Source organism: Glandiceps talaboti, chromosome 1 (genome assembly GCF_964340395.1).
Source record: "Glandiceps talaboti chromosome 1, keGlaTala1.1, whole genome shotgun sequence".
In the NCBI taxonomy this organism is placed as follows: Eukaryota; Metazoa; Hemichordata; class Enteropneusta; family Spengelidae; genus Glandiceps; species Glandiceps talaboti.
Window position 1 is genome coordinate 12,736,516 of NC_135549.1, and position 20,688 is coordinate 12,757,203.

The 20,688-nt window shown below is 34.9% G+C and overlaps 1 protein-coding gene across 1 annotated transcript in view; it reads right to left on the reverse strand.

Moving 5' to 3' along the window:
• Positions 1–20,688, reverse strand: part of LOC144443393 (uncharacterized) — a 53,177-nt gene that overhangs the window by 19,801 nt on the left and 12,688 nt on the right. The window contains 8 exon segments of the mRNA XM_078133234.1: positions 229–360; positions 578–718; positions 1,004–1,310; positions 1,732–1,872; positions 2,934–3,101; positions 4,052–4,133; positions 4,722–4,785; positions 6,616–6,769. Of these exon segments, the coding sequence (XP_077989360.1) occupies positions 229–360; positions 578–718; positions 1,004–1,310; positions 1,732–1,872; positions 2,934–3,101; positions 4,052–4,133; positions 4,722–4,785; positions 6,616–6,769 (1,189 nt within the window).

The following is a 20,688-nucleotide window of genomic DNA, read 5'->3' on the forward strand; positions in this document are numbered from 1 at the left end:
AATACTTGACTGTTAATTTAAGAGTTAGCTGGTAGTGTATGTTTCATTTCTGCTAGACAGCTGTATTGTACAATCGTAGCATATATGATCCTATATGCTATTACAAATAACTCCCCCAATATCGGTTTTTGTGAATAAGGATCTGGTGATAATCAGCAAGAGGTGAGGAGAGCAGACTAACATCAAGTTCCAAAGGTGGTCATTGAGTGTAGGATCCTGTATGCTTACCTCTGTATTGCATAATAAGTGGGTCATCAGGTATATGGTCATTGAGTATAGGATCCTCTTTGCTGGAAGACTCTGGAGAATCAACAGTTTCACTACGACTACCACTGGTATTTCCATCTTCTACTATTTCCACTGTAAAATGACAAACAATAACAGAATTCATCATTCAAGTATCTTGAATAAGCCTTCAGTTTACTGTTATACTTGAATTATGCATTTGATTATGGTAGCCACCAAACAGTTATGTTATTCAGACAAATATCACTTTCAATTAACTAAGTAACATAACTTATTTATATAAAATAATTTGACATAAAGGTAAGATAAGATGAATGGAATGAGTACTTACTTGTGACATCTTCCTGTCCATCACCATCAGTTTTGTCAATTATATTGCCACTATCACCCTGACCCTGAGATGAATCAGAACTCTTGTCCTTCACCGGTGATTCTGACATTTGCTGTTGATTCTGCAAGGATTCTATTCGACCTGTATATGGTATAGATGTAAGACTCATGAAATGAAGGTACTGAGTACATCTACAGCCAATTTCTAGGACTCTACGATCACAGTACCACTTCTTATATGTGAAGTTTCACATCAGGACCTTTGCAAATATCCACAAGTACAGGCTACATTAAGACTACGACTGCAAGATACTCACATCAAATGTTTGCAATGCACTATGAGTGTAAGCAGCAACTACTGTAAACTATTCTTTACTGTTTCTAGGCTGATAGGACTACAACTTGATAACCACTCCTTATACTTTACCTTTCATAGCATCTAATTGTTGTTTGGCAAAATCTCTGTCTGCCTTCAATGATTCTATCTGGGCAGACAGTGATGTCCTCTCCTTCTCCGAAATTTCTAAACTGGTCTCAATTTCCCTTTTCTGTGCTTCAAGGCTTTCTATTTCTTCTTGATGAGTGTTTTCCTTCTCTGTCTCTTTAGCAGTTAGTTCACTAAGCTCAGTCACTATATCATTATGTTTTGTACAAAGTGCATTCAATTCTTTTTGTGTGTCATCGTGAGATTCTTTTGTGTGCGCTAATTCATCTTCTGTATTGCTAAATAACCTCTGAGGAATTGAAAGAGAGAAAGGTAGATGTTGTTATGGACTCATCAGCTATACCACAAGTTGATGTGTATGTATAAAGTAAATCTTTTTTCCATAAATTGATGTGTATGTATCATATCACAAATATGGATATCAAGATTACTAAGACACCAAGCGAACATTTTATGAATATATAAAGATATTGACCATTTCATATCTGTGTGCTATAACCTTCAAATTATTTTCCAGCATGTCTGTCAGTCATTTTGAATGAAATCAACATATCAACAAAACATTTCCATCAAAAACACTGCGTTCTAAAAACTAACAATTTCAAAGCAAAATGACATACAAAGTGTCTGAGCCATCCTTTCTTTCATATATGATGAGAATGTACCATATCAAAGTACGAGGGCAATTGACAATCCACAATTTGACCAACCTCTAAATCAGAAAGTTTTCTAACGGCTTCTAGTTTTTCTTGCAAGACCCGTCTTAGTGATTCCTTGGCAGTTGTTTCGTATTTGTGTTTATCATCCTGTAGGGCTACCAGTTCTTTTCGTATACTTTCTTCTGGTTGTGCCTGGTACAAAGAGAGTAAGAAAAAGAAATACAATGTATAACAAATACTGAACTACTATAGATACATACTATATTATATTACAACTCCAAACTAGCAATGTATACATCATACTGCATTGTAGAAATGTCACAATCCACAGTGAACAACAACTCCAAACTAGCAATGTATACATCATACTGCATTGTGGAAATACCACAATGCACAGTGGACAACAACTCCAAACTAGCAATGTATACATCATACTGCATTGTAGAAATGCCACAATGCACAGTGGACAACTCCAAACTAGCAATGTATACAACATACTGCATAGTAGAAATGTCACAATGCACAGTGAACAACAACTCCAAACTAGCAATGTATACATCATACTGCATTGTGGAAATGCCACAATGCACAGTGAACAACAACTCCAAACTTGCAATGTTACATCCTACTGCATTGTAGAAATGCCACAATGCACAGTGGACAACAACTCCAAACTAGCAATGTGTACATCATACTGCATTGTAGAAATGCCACAATGCACAGTGGACAACAACTCCAAACTAACAATGTATACATCATACTGCATTGTAGAAATGCCACAATGCACAGTGGACAACAACGCCAAACTGGCAATGTATACAACATACTGCATTGTAGAAATGTCACAATGCACAGTGGACAACAACTCCAAACTAGCAATGTATACATCATACTGCATTGTAGAAATGTCACGTATGCACAGTGAACAACAACTTCACACTAGCAATGTATACATCATACTACATTGTAGAAATGCCACAATGCACAGTGAACAACTCCAAACTAGCAATGTATACATCATACTGCATTGTGGAAATGCCACAATGCACAGTGGACAACAACTCCAAAACTAGCAACGTGTGCATCATACTGCATTGTAGAAATGTCACAATGCACAGTGGACAACAACTCCAAACTAGCAATGTATACATCATACTGCATTGTAGAAATGCCACAATGCACAATGGACAACAACTCCAAACTAGCAATGTATACATCATACTCCAAACTTGATTTGATTACTTGTAACTTACCTTTGAAAGAGACTGAAGTTGTGATTCAAGTATCTCTAGCCTAGATAGTAACCTATCTTCATCTATAAGGGCTTGCCAGCTATTTTCTGAAGCTTCCTGAGTATTAGCTACTATCCTCTGTAATGCTGCTAGTTTTTGTTCCAACATTTGTTCCCTATGAAGTGCTTCCTGTCATACCAAAACAATAGCCAGCATTAAAGTACAATAACATTTCTAATTAATGTTGGTCATTTCACAGTGGGTGTACAGAATAAGGGTGACACTATTTTTTAAAAAGGTTTCTCAACTGTGGGTCGGTCAGACGGTCAATTACAAAAAAGAAAAAAAAATCATCTTCATGTTTCTCTGCATCTCCTTTTCCTCCCCTTTTTCTTATTTTTATTGGATTCCTAGTAACAAGTCCTTTCCCAGCTTTTTCAGACACTTGCTTATTCTTGCCAGAGAGGGCACTGTTCCACACAATATTAATGGCAGGCACAATAAAAATATCTTTTTATTTTGATGCCGGAGCTGAAAATTTGAGTCAGTCGAGTAATGAGAAACAGAAAAGAAAATAGTTTCACTCTAATACATACAACTAAAAGAACAATGGTTTACAAAGTTTGGATTTTAGTAAATGCTGAGAGTGTTTTTTAGTAATATCTACAATTTACAAGGTTTCAAATCAAAATCATGGTACAAGGTACAGAAATCTATGCCAGTTTTAATGTATTTCTCTCCTTCTGTTACAGGGAATAAACTTATGCAAAACACTGGGAGTAACAGCATCATCCAGTTTGCTATATCTGGAAAACTTATCCTTATCATCTAATACTGGGCTGCGTAACTCTTGTGGTTTGATATGTATGCATACAAAATCAGACTATATTAGTGGATACACATTCAAGGTCAAGGTCAAAGGTCAAACAATTGGATTCTGAAAGCTCTAAAGTAAAATGGTTAAATACATATTTACAGAAGTATGTGACACATTATAAGGAAGTTGGACCTTCTTTTGAAGGGGATAAGTCAATATTCAAACGTCATGCTGTAGGGCTATTCACTTGTATGTTTCCTCTTTTCTTTTGTGGGTAAAATAAATTATGTATAGTAAGGAATACAAGATAAGATGTACTCACCTGTAAATAATGGTGCAATTGGTAGAGATCCTGAGATTGCATGTTGCTACTACTACCACATGGTAACAATGTGTTCATTGGACTGTTGACAACAAAACAAAATTGGGGTATGAGATCACCACAGTGTACACACATACAGTATATACAATTCATAGAACAGAACTTTGATTCTTTCTCAGTATCAGGTTCCAAATAGACATATGAGTAACACATACTGAAATGACAGAAATCTAAATACTATAAGTGTGTTTAAATAACAGAAGTATGCATACATCAATCTATACGCAACCAGTATACAAATAACATGATAAATGACACACCTCAGATACGGAGCAAAACCTGCCATTTTCTATCAGCTACATTTGGTGACATGAACAACGATATAGGATTGCTTTTGTGACAGAATGACCACAGTTAACAAGACTAAAATGGTTGAAAGGAAACAAACCCTTCCTGTTGTGAAACACAACTCTATAAACGTCCTTCCTGCCTATAAATCACAAAATATTATCTACAACGTACAGTACATGCTTATCTCCCACTTTCAACCTAGATCTTTAATGAAATATGAATATATACATGTAGCTAAATCAATGATAAATACTTGGATGAACTTTACATTGAATGACTCATAGATTTCCATGGTAACCATTCTAGGAATAATGCTCACCTCTTGGCTTCTCTGCCATCTGGAGTATACAGTGTCAGTGTAGCTATAATACAACCATGGGTTACTGTAAAATAAGAGAAATGTCTAAATCTCAATGTCAACTAAACTCTACAACTATATATGTTACTGAACAATGGTATGCATTCTACGCTATGACTCATACTTGATTCAGTACACAGTATAACTACTATTATATTTAGTTTGGTGTTGAACCATCCTAGGGGCAGGAAGGGGTTTGGGTACTCAAATAAATCTTAGACAGGGGTATGTTGCCGACGTTCCAAACATCTACCCATTTCTATTATATAAAGGATGTTTTTTTTGTTGTTTTTTTGGAGAAAAAGGGATCCATGACCAAGTTGCAAATAAACACTGCAGACCATTGAATACAGATATTCTAGCCACTGGGGGCGCTATATGGGTCATAACCCAGGAACATGACCAAGTAGAAGCTTGGCAGATATTGCTAGATGCTCAGTGGTTAGGATTTTTAAAGGCGATTTTACCTACCACTCAAGAATGAGAAAATGCTTCATTCTAAGGGGGGGGGGGGGGGGGGTTGTTTGTACACAACTAAGGACAAAGTGAAAGTGAATCCGAATTGAAAATTTGCAAAAGATGTACAATGAAAATATATCAAATCAATCACTATACAATAATACTACCGATAATACTATACATTGTTCATACACAAAGCAGTGTGAATACATAATAGTCCTGATAATTCCTTCAATTCGGTAAAATTACAGGAATGCACTGATTACATAAACAAACAGAGTGTATTTCAGATATTTTTTACTAGTAATAATGTTAACCTCAAACAAGTGATTTTCATGTCATGTTGGGTAATTCATGATACTAATGATTGTTAGTACACCACCTGACTTTAAACTGCATTGCCAAACAACCTTAATTCAAATTAGACCCTATCAAACCTTACATCATGGGGAGATATAAATGACACGAATAAAACTTGGAGTCATCTATAAACCGTGAAAAGGGCAAGCCATTAGAAATCTGGTAAATCCTCACACAACATGGTGTGTTAGATTGTGTTATATTGCTAGCAGAATTACTAGGTTTCTAGGTTTCTAAGCAGGTGTCCAACATTGAGTTCACATGGAATTAGTGTGTGTGGTGAACTCCAGGCACCAACATGTCATTATACAATAATACATCTTGTATAATATATGGCGCATGGTCTAATAGCTTATATACAAATTTGTAAATGATCACACCTATCAGAACCTAGAATGTTTTAGTCACAAGAATATAGTATATGACATGTATTGCTACCCAAATCAAATGTATCAAACAAAACCACAGGGGCAAGTGTACTGTCAAGGTTCAACTGCAAATGAGAAACCCTGGAACATACTATGTATGCAACATTTCATTTTTACTATACCCTTGAGACATACCATTATGTATGGGGAAATTTTTTGAACATTTCACCTTTATATTATTTTATCATAATGTTCATTACAGTCATACAATTAAAGTTATTTTCCTTTCCTTACATTCTGGCTTACAATATGTGTTGTGTGTACATCTTGTATATCTTGTATTATCATATCAATAGGGAACTTGCAAACCCGCCATGTTGAATGTTGCATCATGGGAAATGTTATATTAAATACTAATGAATTGATATTGTAAACAATACTTTACATTGTTTGCAACCACGAATGATCAATTCATAGTTACCCTGACCATTGTGGGAGGTTTTATTTATTGTAGCACCAGATTAGGTATTACAATAACCACAGATAATCCCATAGTCCTTTGCATCTGAGCATGCTCAGTCTGGATTGCAAGTTCCCTATTCTATAACAACACTAATAAGATTTGAATCTTCTAATACATTTTTTTTATTGTGAAACTACAGACTTACCAACTCCACGTCTAGAGTTTTCCATAACATCTACTCCAAACTGTATGATGTCACTAGAATTGATTTCCCTTGCAGGACTCTCCTCTGACCCTTTACTGAGTCTCTGATTATTAACAAACGTGCCATTACTGCTCTTGGTATCTTGCAAGTAAAACTGAAACCATAATCATACAGATAGGAAAACAAAAGTTTTTATTGTCATACGTTAAAATATAAAAATCTGCAATATTCACAAAAGGTACAAAAACTGAATGAAACAGTTCAATTGTGAATTGGGGTGTTTCACTTCTTATTTTCTATTTTTTAAACGTTCTTTTGATCAAAAGAACCACCACTTCCATTACAATATCAGGACCTCTTTCACATCAACATTTACAATGTACAATTATATATTCATACAGTGTAAATATTTCATCACTTTTTATTTCCTTTATAACAATATGAAATATGAATCTGATTTGAAACCATGTCAGGTGATCCATAACTTATGATGTATGGTGCTTGCATGTCATAATCAGCCATCAATATTTGTTACAATAATATATGCTCTTTTATTAATGGTTTGAAACACATCTAATAATTTCTTACAAAATCTTAACCATTAATTTTCTGTTACATTTCAGTTTCAAATGTGTATTACTATAAACATTTATTAACTTTGATAATTTATGTGATGGAGTCAATTTTATTGTGAAAACTAGTTTTAATATCTTCCAACCAGGAGAGTACAATATAGTTACTTTGGAACGGTAAACTGGAAAGAATGCAATGTTTTGATCTGTCACATTCGTTTCCAATTTACCATTCCAAAATAACTACATTGTACTGTCCTAGTGATTCTTTGAACCATGAACAATATATTGTCCATCTTCCAACCAACACATGACACTTGATAGAAAGTATCAATATTTGGATTGAATATTATACAACATGCGATCATTGACTACAGCACTACTACAAACTTGTTGAGCACTCTCATATGATCGTAACAACAATGTAGCTACGTGTATGATATGTACTTACTCCTGTACCTAAACACTAGAGGGCAGTATTACTAATATAACATGTACAGATAAATAATGGTTGCACTTCAAGTGTTTGTACATACACTACAGCAGAGTAATAAAATACAGTCGCTACATCAATACAAAATGTCCCATTCTACTAGTAGTGTAAATACTCATCTTATCAATTCAATTTTCTCAAGGCAAAAAAAACCCTCCCATCTCATTCTGTATATGTTGTGTATCTGATCAATGAAGCATTGCTGTTGGTTTTCTTACATGTAACTAGAGAGACAAATTAGAAACCCCCTTCACGCTTAACTGAACACTTGTAAATCGTGTTTTACATTTCAAGAGCGATTCAGTCAGATCATAACAGCCTACAACCCAGTCGTATGGGATTTTTTGGCACTGCTGTGGCTACACATGTACAGTAAATTTATATACTGTCTGTTTTGGTCCCTAGTGGCTATGTACTGTATGTACATGTTTTGTCTGCCACAGTCACTGCACAGTATGTCGATGTGGTCTGTATTGGACCATAGAGCTACACACACTGTATGTACAGCTGTCTGTATTGACCACAGTGGAATAATAATACGACCAAAAAAATGTACATCTGAGAATGGTTATAAAATTGTAGCATGTCTCATCCTTACAGTATAGTAAAAGATTAACTGAGCATGAAGGTTACCACCAGTACATGTACACTCATTAACACTTGTGTAAAAGTTTCACAAGATTTGAATGTTATCACAACGAGGATCATGTACATTCAGTCATTCCATTATTCAGTTCTGTTCTGATGACATTATATGGCTTTCAAAATTGATCAAACATCTGCTCTATTTTCTGATTTCCAGACAAAGAGTTACAAAATGTACAGATGTACAAAATGTAAGATGAAATCATCCTGGTGCATCGCTCCTTCTTGTATGTATTTATCAAAAGAAATGGATAATCACATGTAAATGAGAAGGGTTAATGGAGTGTAGAATTCATATATGGTATAGCTGTAGACCTTACCACAGACAGACAGACAGACAGACAGAGAGACAGACACACACACACGTGGGGATTCATTTCTAATACCATAGTGACAGAGTAGACAAATGTCACAATAACAAACTTTAAAAGTGGTCTCAAATTTGTGCAATGGATACACCTGAATATTTACCAGTCAGTGGGATAATCTGAACCTAATACATGTACATGTGAAACAGATACACATGTGTACTGAGCATAGGGATGGATAGAATCTTATACATGTGCAGCAGATACACATGCGCACTGTCTGAGCATAAGTACATGTATTGAACCCTGAGGGTTGAACCTTGTACATGTGCAACAGATACACATGCTAAATCTGACATGTTGAATTCTTTATTTTCATGTACAGGTTCATATTACTGCACGTAGATATGGGATAATGGAAGGGTGACAGCTACATGTACAATGGATTCATCTGAGCTCTTGTACATTGTACTTGTAGCAAAATTGTCTGAGTTGAACCACTGACCCCAATACATGTACACTGTATCTTCATATACAGCTTTTCAATGTATTTTTATCCCAGTATCTGTTGGATATTAAAGTTGAACACACTCATAAACATTCTAGTTATACACGTACATGTACATTTGTATTTCTATTTTTCTCACGTATATAATAAAAATTAGCTATCATCGTAATTTAAGAGTTGTGAAATGTTTCAAAAGTGTCCCCCCAAAAAAGCCATAACACTTGAAACCCTGACTAATAAGGTTCAGTTGTGCGAAAAATTTACAATACAGCATTCATACACATCTCTGATATAATCAAGTGTTCAATTTAATTAGCCAATGATAGTAGCAGATATGAGTTTTAAGAACTGGATAAATTGTTTCAATTATTTTAATCTTAACCAAAAAATAGTGCTTGCAGGTTATTTAATTAATCAATTAATTAATTAATTAATACAGACAATAGATACCAAAAAGACGACAGCATACAAAATGTAGGGTGAAGAAGCTCTGCTAACAAAGACGTACTTTTAATGTCATAGTTCTACTTGTAGAGTTAGATACATACAATGTAGATAGAGACTTTGGATCGAGAGGCAACCAGCAACTCATAACACTCAAGTAAAACATTTGATGATTTGCCAAACTTATTTATAGAATCCATAAAAGTATACTCTTTCATTTACTTTAATCATCAGCCCAATATGCAGTCTTTCAATATGTAAATTTGTAAACAATATTAGCAGAGCAAAGCAAGTAAATAATGAACACTAGAGTGTCAACATCGATGCTATAAAACATTGTCTAGATATCATTGATACTCACAGCTGAGACAGTTATCATTCACTGTTATCAGTCTGCTGTTCATTAGCAGAACACACTGTTTACAAATATTGACTAGATTAGAAAGGCCACATCCTAGGCTTATAATTAAAGAAACTGAAAGGGTACATTTGTTCACTTGATATGAACGCTATAAATGAGTCACAAATACAGAAAGTACTTTACTTCAGTGTTAAGGGTTGTATTAGCACACATTCTTGGTCTGTGAGTAATGACTATTATGGCAGACAATCAACCACGATGGAAGATACAAATGTCATTATAAAACCTACACAAGGTCATCAAGCCATCTGGAGGTGAATAGTCATTGAGGTGACTGCTTGACCATGACAGATCAAAGCTCAATGTGAATGAAAGCTTTCATCACTTCTGTTAAATAATTTATCATTCAATTTCATATATTATACATGTCTCCATATGATACATGTAGGTTTCTCTACATGGTAGAAATTCAATGCAATCATTTCCAAGATAACTAATTCATTTTCTTCGTAGGCATATGACTTATAATTTAAATACCAAATTTGATGTACATGTATACAAAGTTGAATTAACACTTTGTCACCACTTGTCACTTTTACACTAATAAAAATTATATATTTTATAACTGTACATGTACATTGTACCATGCAACAGACAACATTAGTTCACTCTTTGGGTTGTTGTCACGTTTTTATATACTTGTAATGATCACTTTATCAAAATATCTACGCTTCCATCCCACCAGTATATGAATACGTGACTATTATATATCCTTGATATTGCATGTAAGCTTCAACTCCTCCACACAAGTATAATCAGGAATAGATAATTACTGGTACGTCCATTAAGAAATGATATATTTCATTTCCTGTCTCTTTTATTTCATAATCATATTATTAATTCTTCATAATCATATCACTATCCATGTACTTGAAGGGTAAAGTTCATAGTATTCATTTGTCATAATTGTAATGATAAATTACAAGGATACGATGTGTAAAATTATGTTTGTATTAATGATTAGACTAGTTTTATGGATACTGAACCAAACCGGATAATATTTTAATTCCTTATAACATCATAATGACTGACTTTGTTTTCATGTCGGATTGTTGACACATCAGCCCACAGCTACAGATTGATGACGTTAGTACAAAACATGTTTACCTCTGTAGAAGGGAGTTTGTTTTGTAATAAGATGGGTAAGACTTTACAGGCAAGGATTTAGCAGACACCATAATCATTAATCCTCAACGTGAGTAGCAAAAAACGTGACCTAAAAGACATTGAACTTTTTACATACAATGTAGGTTATTATGGCCTATTACAAAATTTTCTTGTTCTGGTATTTGTCTTTGGCGATGTGAAGGTAGCAAGCAGAATAAATGAATGAATGTATGTATGTATGTATGTATGTATGTATGTATGTATGTATGTATGTATGTATGTATGTATGTATGTATGTATGTATGTATGTATGTATGTATGTATGTATGTATGTATGTATGTATGTATGTGTGTGTGTGTGTATGTATGTGTGTGTGTGAGTGTGTCTATGTGTGTGTCTATGTATGTATGTATGTATGTATGTATGTATGTATGTATGTATGTATGTATGTATGTATCTATGTATGTATGTATGTATGTATGTATCTATGTATGTATGTATGTATGTATGTATGTATGTATGTACATGTATGTATGTATGTATGTATGTATGTATGTATGTACGTACGTACGTACGTACGTACGTATGTGTGTATGTGTGTATGTATGTATGTATGTATGTATGTATGTATGTACGTACGTACGTACGTACGTACGTACGTACGTACGTATGTATGTATGTATGTATGTATGTATGTATGTATGTATGTATGTATATTTGTTCTGAAATATAATTCCATGAATGAAATCAAGCTTGGATTAAGTTACTTTGAAATGGGTTACCTAAGAATAAACAGCACAATCATTTGGTGAAGTCTGTAAAAACTGTGGGTACCAGCATGATTGTTATATTGGTAGCCAGTTTCTATATTCAGTCAGTACATAACCATATTCATATAGTATGCATAAAATGACATTATGAATATTGGTTTATGAATCACCTCACCAAAATTAAAGTTTGGATTTTGATTTTTAAATATCCATGTGCATCGTATTCCATGACCCTTGCAAGTTGATTTATCACTTGGTACTACCGGTAGATATACAGATACAGCTAGTGAACCCTAGTACACTGTATATATTATTGAATCTCGTCAGCCAATATCCCTACCCCTTCCATCCAGACAACAGTGTCGCATAGAAAGTGCGAGTTAGTTTCCAGTGTTGACAATGAATTTGATATTGCAGAGGTACCATAGATTGGTTGATTTCATCTACGAGTACACCTTGTCATTTTGGTGTTTCAGGGTATATCATTTTGAGAAGGGTCTCAAGTAAAATGCTTTATATGCATGCATTTTTGTATATGATTATGAGAGTTACATGTAGTAATTGTCTAAAGCATTTTGTCTCAGAGTTTGTATACATGTACAGTCATGCAGATGCAAAATTTTGTTCATGTGCCTGATACAAAATTAAAAATGTTCAAATATTACACTGTTGTGTGAATTAGATTTGTACAATTATATAAATGTCAACCCATGACATGCTGATATACAAGTAACTTATTGTGTATATTATATACATACAATGTACACAACTTATTTCTACTGAAGTACATCGACACACATTTGTACATGTACATGAACATGCAGTTATAAGTGTGAGCGAGATCTATTAAGGTCATTCTCTGCTATGTCAATACATACATGTACATATAGTAATTCTACTCAACTCTATTTCATCCCTGGGATTCCATCTGTCATGAATGCTGATCTAAAATCTAATAATGACAACTAATTCAGATTATAGCGACCTATTCACCTCAATTTATCTCTCCAAGGTTTTCATCTACATTGTATGTGTACTGATGATATCACTTCTTAAAATTAGTATACAGCAGCCCACTAAGCATAACATTACATGTGAATTGGGATATCATCATGTTATTGTACTGAACTTGTAAAGATACTGTAAAACCGGAAATTTTAGATAAAGACTGGAAAACAAAAACACAAAATAAGTAGTGACTAAAATGTCTTCTTGTACATGAGCACAATGTAACCAGTCTGGTAATTAGTCATGGAGAACTAGCTGAAGACTGTACTATTGCAAGATTTTCTCAATGACAAAATGTCCAGATTTAAAGTATGGTTGGATATGCCTGGATAGCAAACACATTTTTAGAGTACAAAACTAAATATTACCCAATGAAGAAACATTACTAATTTACAGGTAAATGACAAACTGAGCTGAGAAAGACCCACAAAATCATGCTTCTTACAAACGTCCCATCAAATCTCTGATTAATTTATGCCATAGTGATGTCAAACTACCTTTTCTTCAAGCTTCAATTCCTGAAGTAAAGCATTTGTTCAAGACATACATGTATTACATATCATGTGTATGTACATATATTTCATATGTACCAGACATTACTTGCACTGGTGCACGCACATACTAGTGGTATTTTCACTGCAGTGCTCTACCAAAAACATCATTGCATACCTGCGATATGATATGCAAATGAGGACATGATCATTCGCTACACAGGAAATTGTGTGATTGTGCTGTATGACTTTTATGATAATTTGCCATTTCAGATAAACATATGTAATAATAATAACAAAACCCCATTCAATGTGAGTGTTAGTATGGGTACTCAGGGGTATTTGTACTCATGCTTGCAGTGATTTTCTGCTGCACTTTAACTCGCTACAGGTGCAGAGAACACTTGCACTCACGTGTCATGGGCTTCTGTCATATAAATGTAGGGCAATTGGGGATTTTTTTTATACTGCACACTTCTTATTCACCAATTGGTTATTTCCTTGACATGTTATTGGCATGAAATTGGCAATTAGACCACAATACCTATAAATGTCTTGGTTAGGCATACATACAAATCATGTACATGTATGTATACAGCAAGTGACTTCAATAAGTGTCAAACAATACATTGGTATAGCCTACTTTGTCAGGCCTGCAGTTGTCAACTAATGACATTGGTCAAGCCACACACTATATCCCTGATAGCATCCATATGAATATCATCATGGCTACAGTTTTCTCACTTCTGAACTACTGTGACACTGTTTAATTAAAACTGCAATATCACAGTTTACAACACATAATTAATCTCACTGTTCATATCCAATGTGGGCTTTAAAAAAAAGTCGGACCACGTCACTACCGCCAGAATTGCACTTGATTGGCCAATCATCAAAGCGAAACACAACCACAAATTTGATAATTTGTCAAAAAATGTGTTACTAACAAAGTACCATCATACCTTTCTGAACGCATGTAATGATACCGTTTTAATATTTTCAAAATTTTCTGTATTTATCTCATAAAATGTAATAAATGTATTGTTGTATTTTATTGCAATTGCACAAAAAACAATTTTATGGATGCACTGCTGTCAATAAATAGAAAAAAATAAAATAAAATAAATATTATGGCAGAGTTCAACTCTATACATGTAAACACATACTGTACCAATGAGCTTGAGGTGAGATAAGAACCGTATCTTTGTTTTTGCCAATCCTTTTTTTATATATCATATATATTATCATTGTAACACAGTGTTTACCCTTCTGCTATGCAGCTACATGTACATGGAATGCACATTTAATATGTCACATACATCAATGGTCATGTCAGGAATCGGAAATCAATATACATACATATCACTGGTTAACTGACCAGAAATCAATACACATTAATACCAATGGGTCAACTTACATGTATGCATAATTGACCAGAAATCAATTCACATAAATATCACTGGTCAATCTGTGAACAACTGACCTGAATTGTACATGTAAGTCAGTGTATTGTATATACACATGTATATGCCTTGAGATTTTGAACTGAATACATCAATCAAACTAGGCACCATGACCTAAACCACAATCAAATCTTATTATTCCAAATTTACAGCTTTAATTATATATTGTCATTATAATTCAAACTGGCTTTTACAGAATCCGTGACTTTCTTACATAAGGACTCTGTACAGGCCACCATTATTTTGCTGTACCAAAAAGAGGCAACCACATGGACAATGTATGTCAGTAGAGTAAGAAACAAGCTGTACAACTTGCTGACGTTAATACATGTAATCCCAGTCTTTTAAATACATTGTTCTGAATGTTTCATCAATCAAAACAGTCAAACTATAAATATTGGCCCTTTTTCTTCCGTAAGGAAGAGATATATTTATGGGTGGAAGTCTGTGTGATTGTTTTCTCATAAGTTATTGGCATATTTTCGATTGGCCACAAAAAATAAAAAAAAAAAGTTTCTCTTCAGGAAATGTCGTCTAAAGTGGTGCGACTTTATCACCATTTTCTAAAACACGACTGGCTCAATTCAAATGAAATTTATTGCATGTGTTCTGTAGGTTAGTGACAAGAACTGATTAGGTTTCGGTAAACATCCCAAGAATATTAACGAGAAATATACATAATTAATGGTTTTCGGTAATTAGGCTATATCTCAAGAATGAACACTTCAAATTCAATATAATTTGATACATGCATTTGCGATACCAAAGCGCACTTGTCCTGAAAATATTATTGATGTAGCTTTTAGTTTTAATAAATTATTGGCATATTTTTGTAGGCCACTAAAAAGGAAAAAATAGTTTCTCGTCAGGAAATGTTGTCTAAAGTGGTATGCCGATGCGCTTATTTTTTTTTTTACATTCTCAACAAATGTCACAGTACATGTTGTGGTTGGCCAGGAGATCACTAACAGCAATGAACAAATAGCAATCAATGACAAAAAATAACTTATTACATATGTTCTGTCTGTAAGAACGACAGTCTCAAAACTTTGCCCTTACGGAAGACATTCAGTTTACATCTGGCTATAAACATATGCAACTTCAAGTCTGTGGGTAAGAAAGGATTGATATACTCCTTGTACGCATATCAAGGCCTCATTGTGATGGCAAAGGTTTTTTTGTGTGGTTATTTTAGCCACTTTGTCTAAAATAGGGAACAGATATTACAGAAATAAGAACATTAAATGAGGTAAAATGTAAATCACTACTTCTGCTTTTAATAGTACATTCTGAAAGTCTAATCTGACAACTACCTTGTTTTTTTTACAGCATTTCCACATGTCAATCCCAAAGGTTACATTGTATCATGTATGTATGTATGTATGTATGTATGTATGTATGTATGTATGTATGTATGTATGTATGTATGTATGTATGCATGTATTGTATGTATGTATGTATTGTATGTATGTATGTACAGTATATATGTATGTATGTATGTATGTATGTATGTATGTATGTATGTATGTATGTATGTATGTATGTATGTATGTATGTATGTATATGTAAGTATCTGTATCTGTGTACATTGTAAATACTGGAAACTAGCTCACTACTGAGTAAAATTTGTCCAGGGTAAGTAAATGCGCCCACTGACGAGTAGTCTAGGATAGAGCGGACTAGTAATATCTGGCTGTTACTTTGAGATTTTTGAACAATGCTTCAGGTTGCGACGGATAAGTCCTAAAACCGTATTTGAACGATTTGAAATGTTATTTATGTGTGTGGACCACTTAAAATTTTCACTAATGGTGATTCCGAGGTATGGATTATCCCTCACTTGTTCTAAGATATGGTTGTCCAACATGTAATTATATTGAAGGGGTGACCTGCTCCTTCTGATGGACATGAGGTAGCACTTTGTAGCATTAAAGCACATACCCCAATCATTCGTCCACTTCTTCAATGAGTTAAGATCCTGTTGTAAACTGACTTGGTCATCTATGTCATTTATTTGTCTGTAAAGCACACAGTATACCGTATGACTATCAAATGTGAAAATGCAATGATGGGTTAGGGACCATTGCGCAATGTCACACATGCTCAAGAAGCGAACTTTGTTTGTTTAGGGGGAGGGGGTCTGGGGTCAATGCAACTGCTGAAATTCATTTTCACACTTCTAACTAAATTCCGACAACTTTCACGCTTTCATTTGAAAAACAGCTTCTGTATTTACTACAGAGCTGTTGACAAGTTGATAAAAATTTACTACTAGTGTGAGATACAGTGCTGGGTTTCTGGCAGTATTTTGATGTGTACCACCATCTCAGTAAACACATGAAACAGGTTTATAAGGTTGGAACTTCATGTTCACCATTGTTTTTTTTATCTTGCACCGATCGTAGTGTGATCACTACAATTTTTCATCATGGTTTACATCATATCAAACGTGTGATGTTGCACTTGTGATAATTTATTTAGGGGGTGAGGCTATTGTCCTAAACGAATGATGTTCATTTATTGATCTTGTGCAACATTGTGTGACCATTCCTTACTAATTAGTGAATGTCAAGTTTTCAACACTACATGTACATGTCGGTCAGACCACCACCGTAGACCCTCCACCAACTGGTTGGTGGAGGGTCTATGGTCAGACATACCTTCACAATGTGTTGTCAAGATTTGTACATGTATGTACATGATGAAGACAGTTGACAAGTACACATGTACACTCACTATATAAATACAAGTTATCTATGTACATGTACATGTATAACAATAACAATTTACAATACATGTACAATGTATATCCTCTTTTTATTATTACCATTACAATCTGTGAATCAAGGCCGGGATCCATACAATTACATATACATGTAATCTTAGTTTCCAGAGTTAATAATTAATGGTTTATTAAAATTGTTCGTAGCAGTCAGAGACTGAATTGCGACAACTTTACATAACTGAAAAATTAAAAATATAGCAAACATTAAAACCTTTACATTTCATGTTAAGACAGAATCAAAATACCTTTACACAATTACAACTAACAAAATGGCACGGCAACGGACACACACGAAGACACTAACCACTGAATCATTTAAAATGCTTCTAACAAGTGTGTTTGTCATCATTCCATAATTTAATCATGTAAGGAATTGCACTTTTAGCATATCTCTGTGTACGTATCCTAGGTAGAGATAGTTGACGAGAATTACGTAATTCAAGGCCGATTTCATCGCTACGTTCCTTAGTAAGCCAGTCACTGTGTAATCTAGACTTTTTGAGTGATTTCGCAAAGTTTAAACATATATTATCGCGTCTCTGTTTCATATCTACAATTTTACATGTCTCAAGTGCCTGTTGATATGATACATAGGCCATACCCAATATTATTCTACAAGCCCTTTTCTGAATACGTTCTAATGAATCATGTTGCTTAACGGTTAACCCAGGATGCCATACAGGTACAGCATATTCCAATAAAGGTCGAATGTACCCGATATAAATTGTGATCAGATCACTTCTACTAAGGCCAAATCTCTTAAGTGAACTTAGCAAAAACAAACGGCCACTCGCACGCCTTGTAATGTCACTGATATGTATATCCCATTTCATGGTTTTAGCAATTTTGACTCCTAGTATATTGAGCACATCTGTCGATACAAGTTCCTGTCCAGCAAGTTGCAAAGACGTTGATGGCGGAGGTTTCTTGACAAATGATACATCCATTGAATGGCATTTTGAAGGGTTGAGTGACATATTATTATCTTGTGACCACTTTTCAAATCGCTGCAGTTCAATTTGCATATTATTACAATCATTAACAGATGTATTCTCAATCATAGTCAAATCATCAACATATTTAAGAGCTAACATGTTTCTATCTATTGTTATACTCGCAGCGTCGTTGATCATGCATAGAAAAGTAGCTGGTCCTGTGAGTGTTCCTTGAGGAACTCCAGCACTTAAACAGTTCCACTCGGAGAAGGTGTCTTGATATTTCACACATTGGGTTCTACCAGAGAGAAAGTCGGAAATCCATGGAATGATTGATGGCCTTGCGCCTATGTTTAATAGTTTAGGAATTGCAACATTGTGATCAACTCGATCAAAGGCTTTACTAAAATCGGTGACCACTACGCGTGTTAGACTTTTGGGGTTTTCAGCATGTTTTAATATGCTATCAACCAGTTTGACCAAATAATGAGTGGTAGAGTGGCCTTTACGACTACCGAATTGGTTTACGTCAATATTTGGTTGAATATCATCCATCAGCCATTCAATAATGAAAGACTCTGCAACTTTAGCGAAATGATCTGTCAATGATATCGGTCTTAGTTTGTTCCATATTGGAGGGTTAGTTTTGGGTATCGGTACAACTACTGCTTTCTTCCACTGAGGTTAAACAATCGCCTGTTTGAAGGAAGCATTAAGTATATCTGCTAAAGGTGAGCTGAATTCTAAAGCAAATTCGCGAATGATCTTGGCTGGTATTCTGTCCGGGCCTCCTGCCTTCGTGTTACTGATCTTAGCTAGCTTCTTATAGACTTCCCAGGGGTATATATGTGGTATAGGTGAAGGTGCAGGGAGATATGCGGGTAAGTCTTTTGTTGAAAGTGGGTTTATATCAGCACTAATTGAGGTAAAATGATCATTTATGTGATTGGCAACGCTTACAAAGTCATCTTTGTTGATATTGGGTGGTGGCGCTATGATCGGTTGAAGTTTCTGATTTGATGACATAACTCGTAATTGACGATACCACTGAGCAGGGTTTGATTTCTTAAATCTCTCCACTCTGTTTCTATAGTACTCGCGTTTATCCGCCTTAATAGCTCTTATCACTTTATTACGATAAAATCTCCATAACGCTGGTCTTGATGGATCGAATACTTGTTGACGTCGACGAATAAGAGACTTTGTTTTAGATGTCACCCAAGGTTTGTCAGTTGCATGGAGTTTGACCACACGAGTTGGAAAATGTTGCTGAATACGTTTGTTAAGAGTGTCATAGAGTGCGTTAACTTTGTCAACTGCGGAAGTTGGTTGTATGACTTCATCCCAGTCGTGATGAGTGATCCAATCACCGAATTCTCGAATCCCGGAGTCTTTCATTGGTCTAACTGTACGTTTGGTCATTTTATTGGCAACTCTTTTTATGGTCTTTTGTGGGAACCACATGATAGTTGAGTGATCACTTAATCCTATGGGTGATGATACAGCAGGTGGCTTATAGAATTTAGACATATTGGTCACTATTTTGTCTAATATGGCGGACCCTCGAGTGGGTTCAGTTACAATCTGAGACAAGTTATTGTTATTGCATAGATTAGAGACATCCAAGTGGTTCATATCACCTAGTATACAGACTCCAGAATCTGGATGTTGGCCACGGATGGTATCTAGTGCATCTTGAATGTGGTTAGTCATGTGGTTTTCCATTGATTTATCAGGAAAATAAACAGCAGCACAAATCATGATGGACACATTACGAGGAAGTAATGCTGGACGAAGTTTTACCCATACTATTTCCAAATCAATTGGTACTTCCACATCCAAGGGCGTAGGATGGAAATCATCTTTCACATATAGGGCGACCCCACCTCCAATGCGAGTAGTACGGGGTTTGGAGAATAGGGTGTACCCATTAATATTGTAATAGTCTGTAGGTCTAGTGGGTAGAAACCACGATTCAGAAATCGCACACACATCAAACTTATTCTCTAAAACAACAGATCGATACTCATCAAGTTTGTTATTTAGTGAGCGTGGATTACACAAAAACACGGAAGGAAAGGTGTACTGTTTTATCTTACGGTGTTCACTGTGGACTGATGGA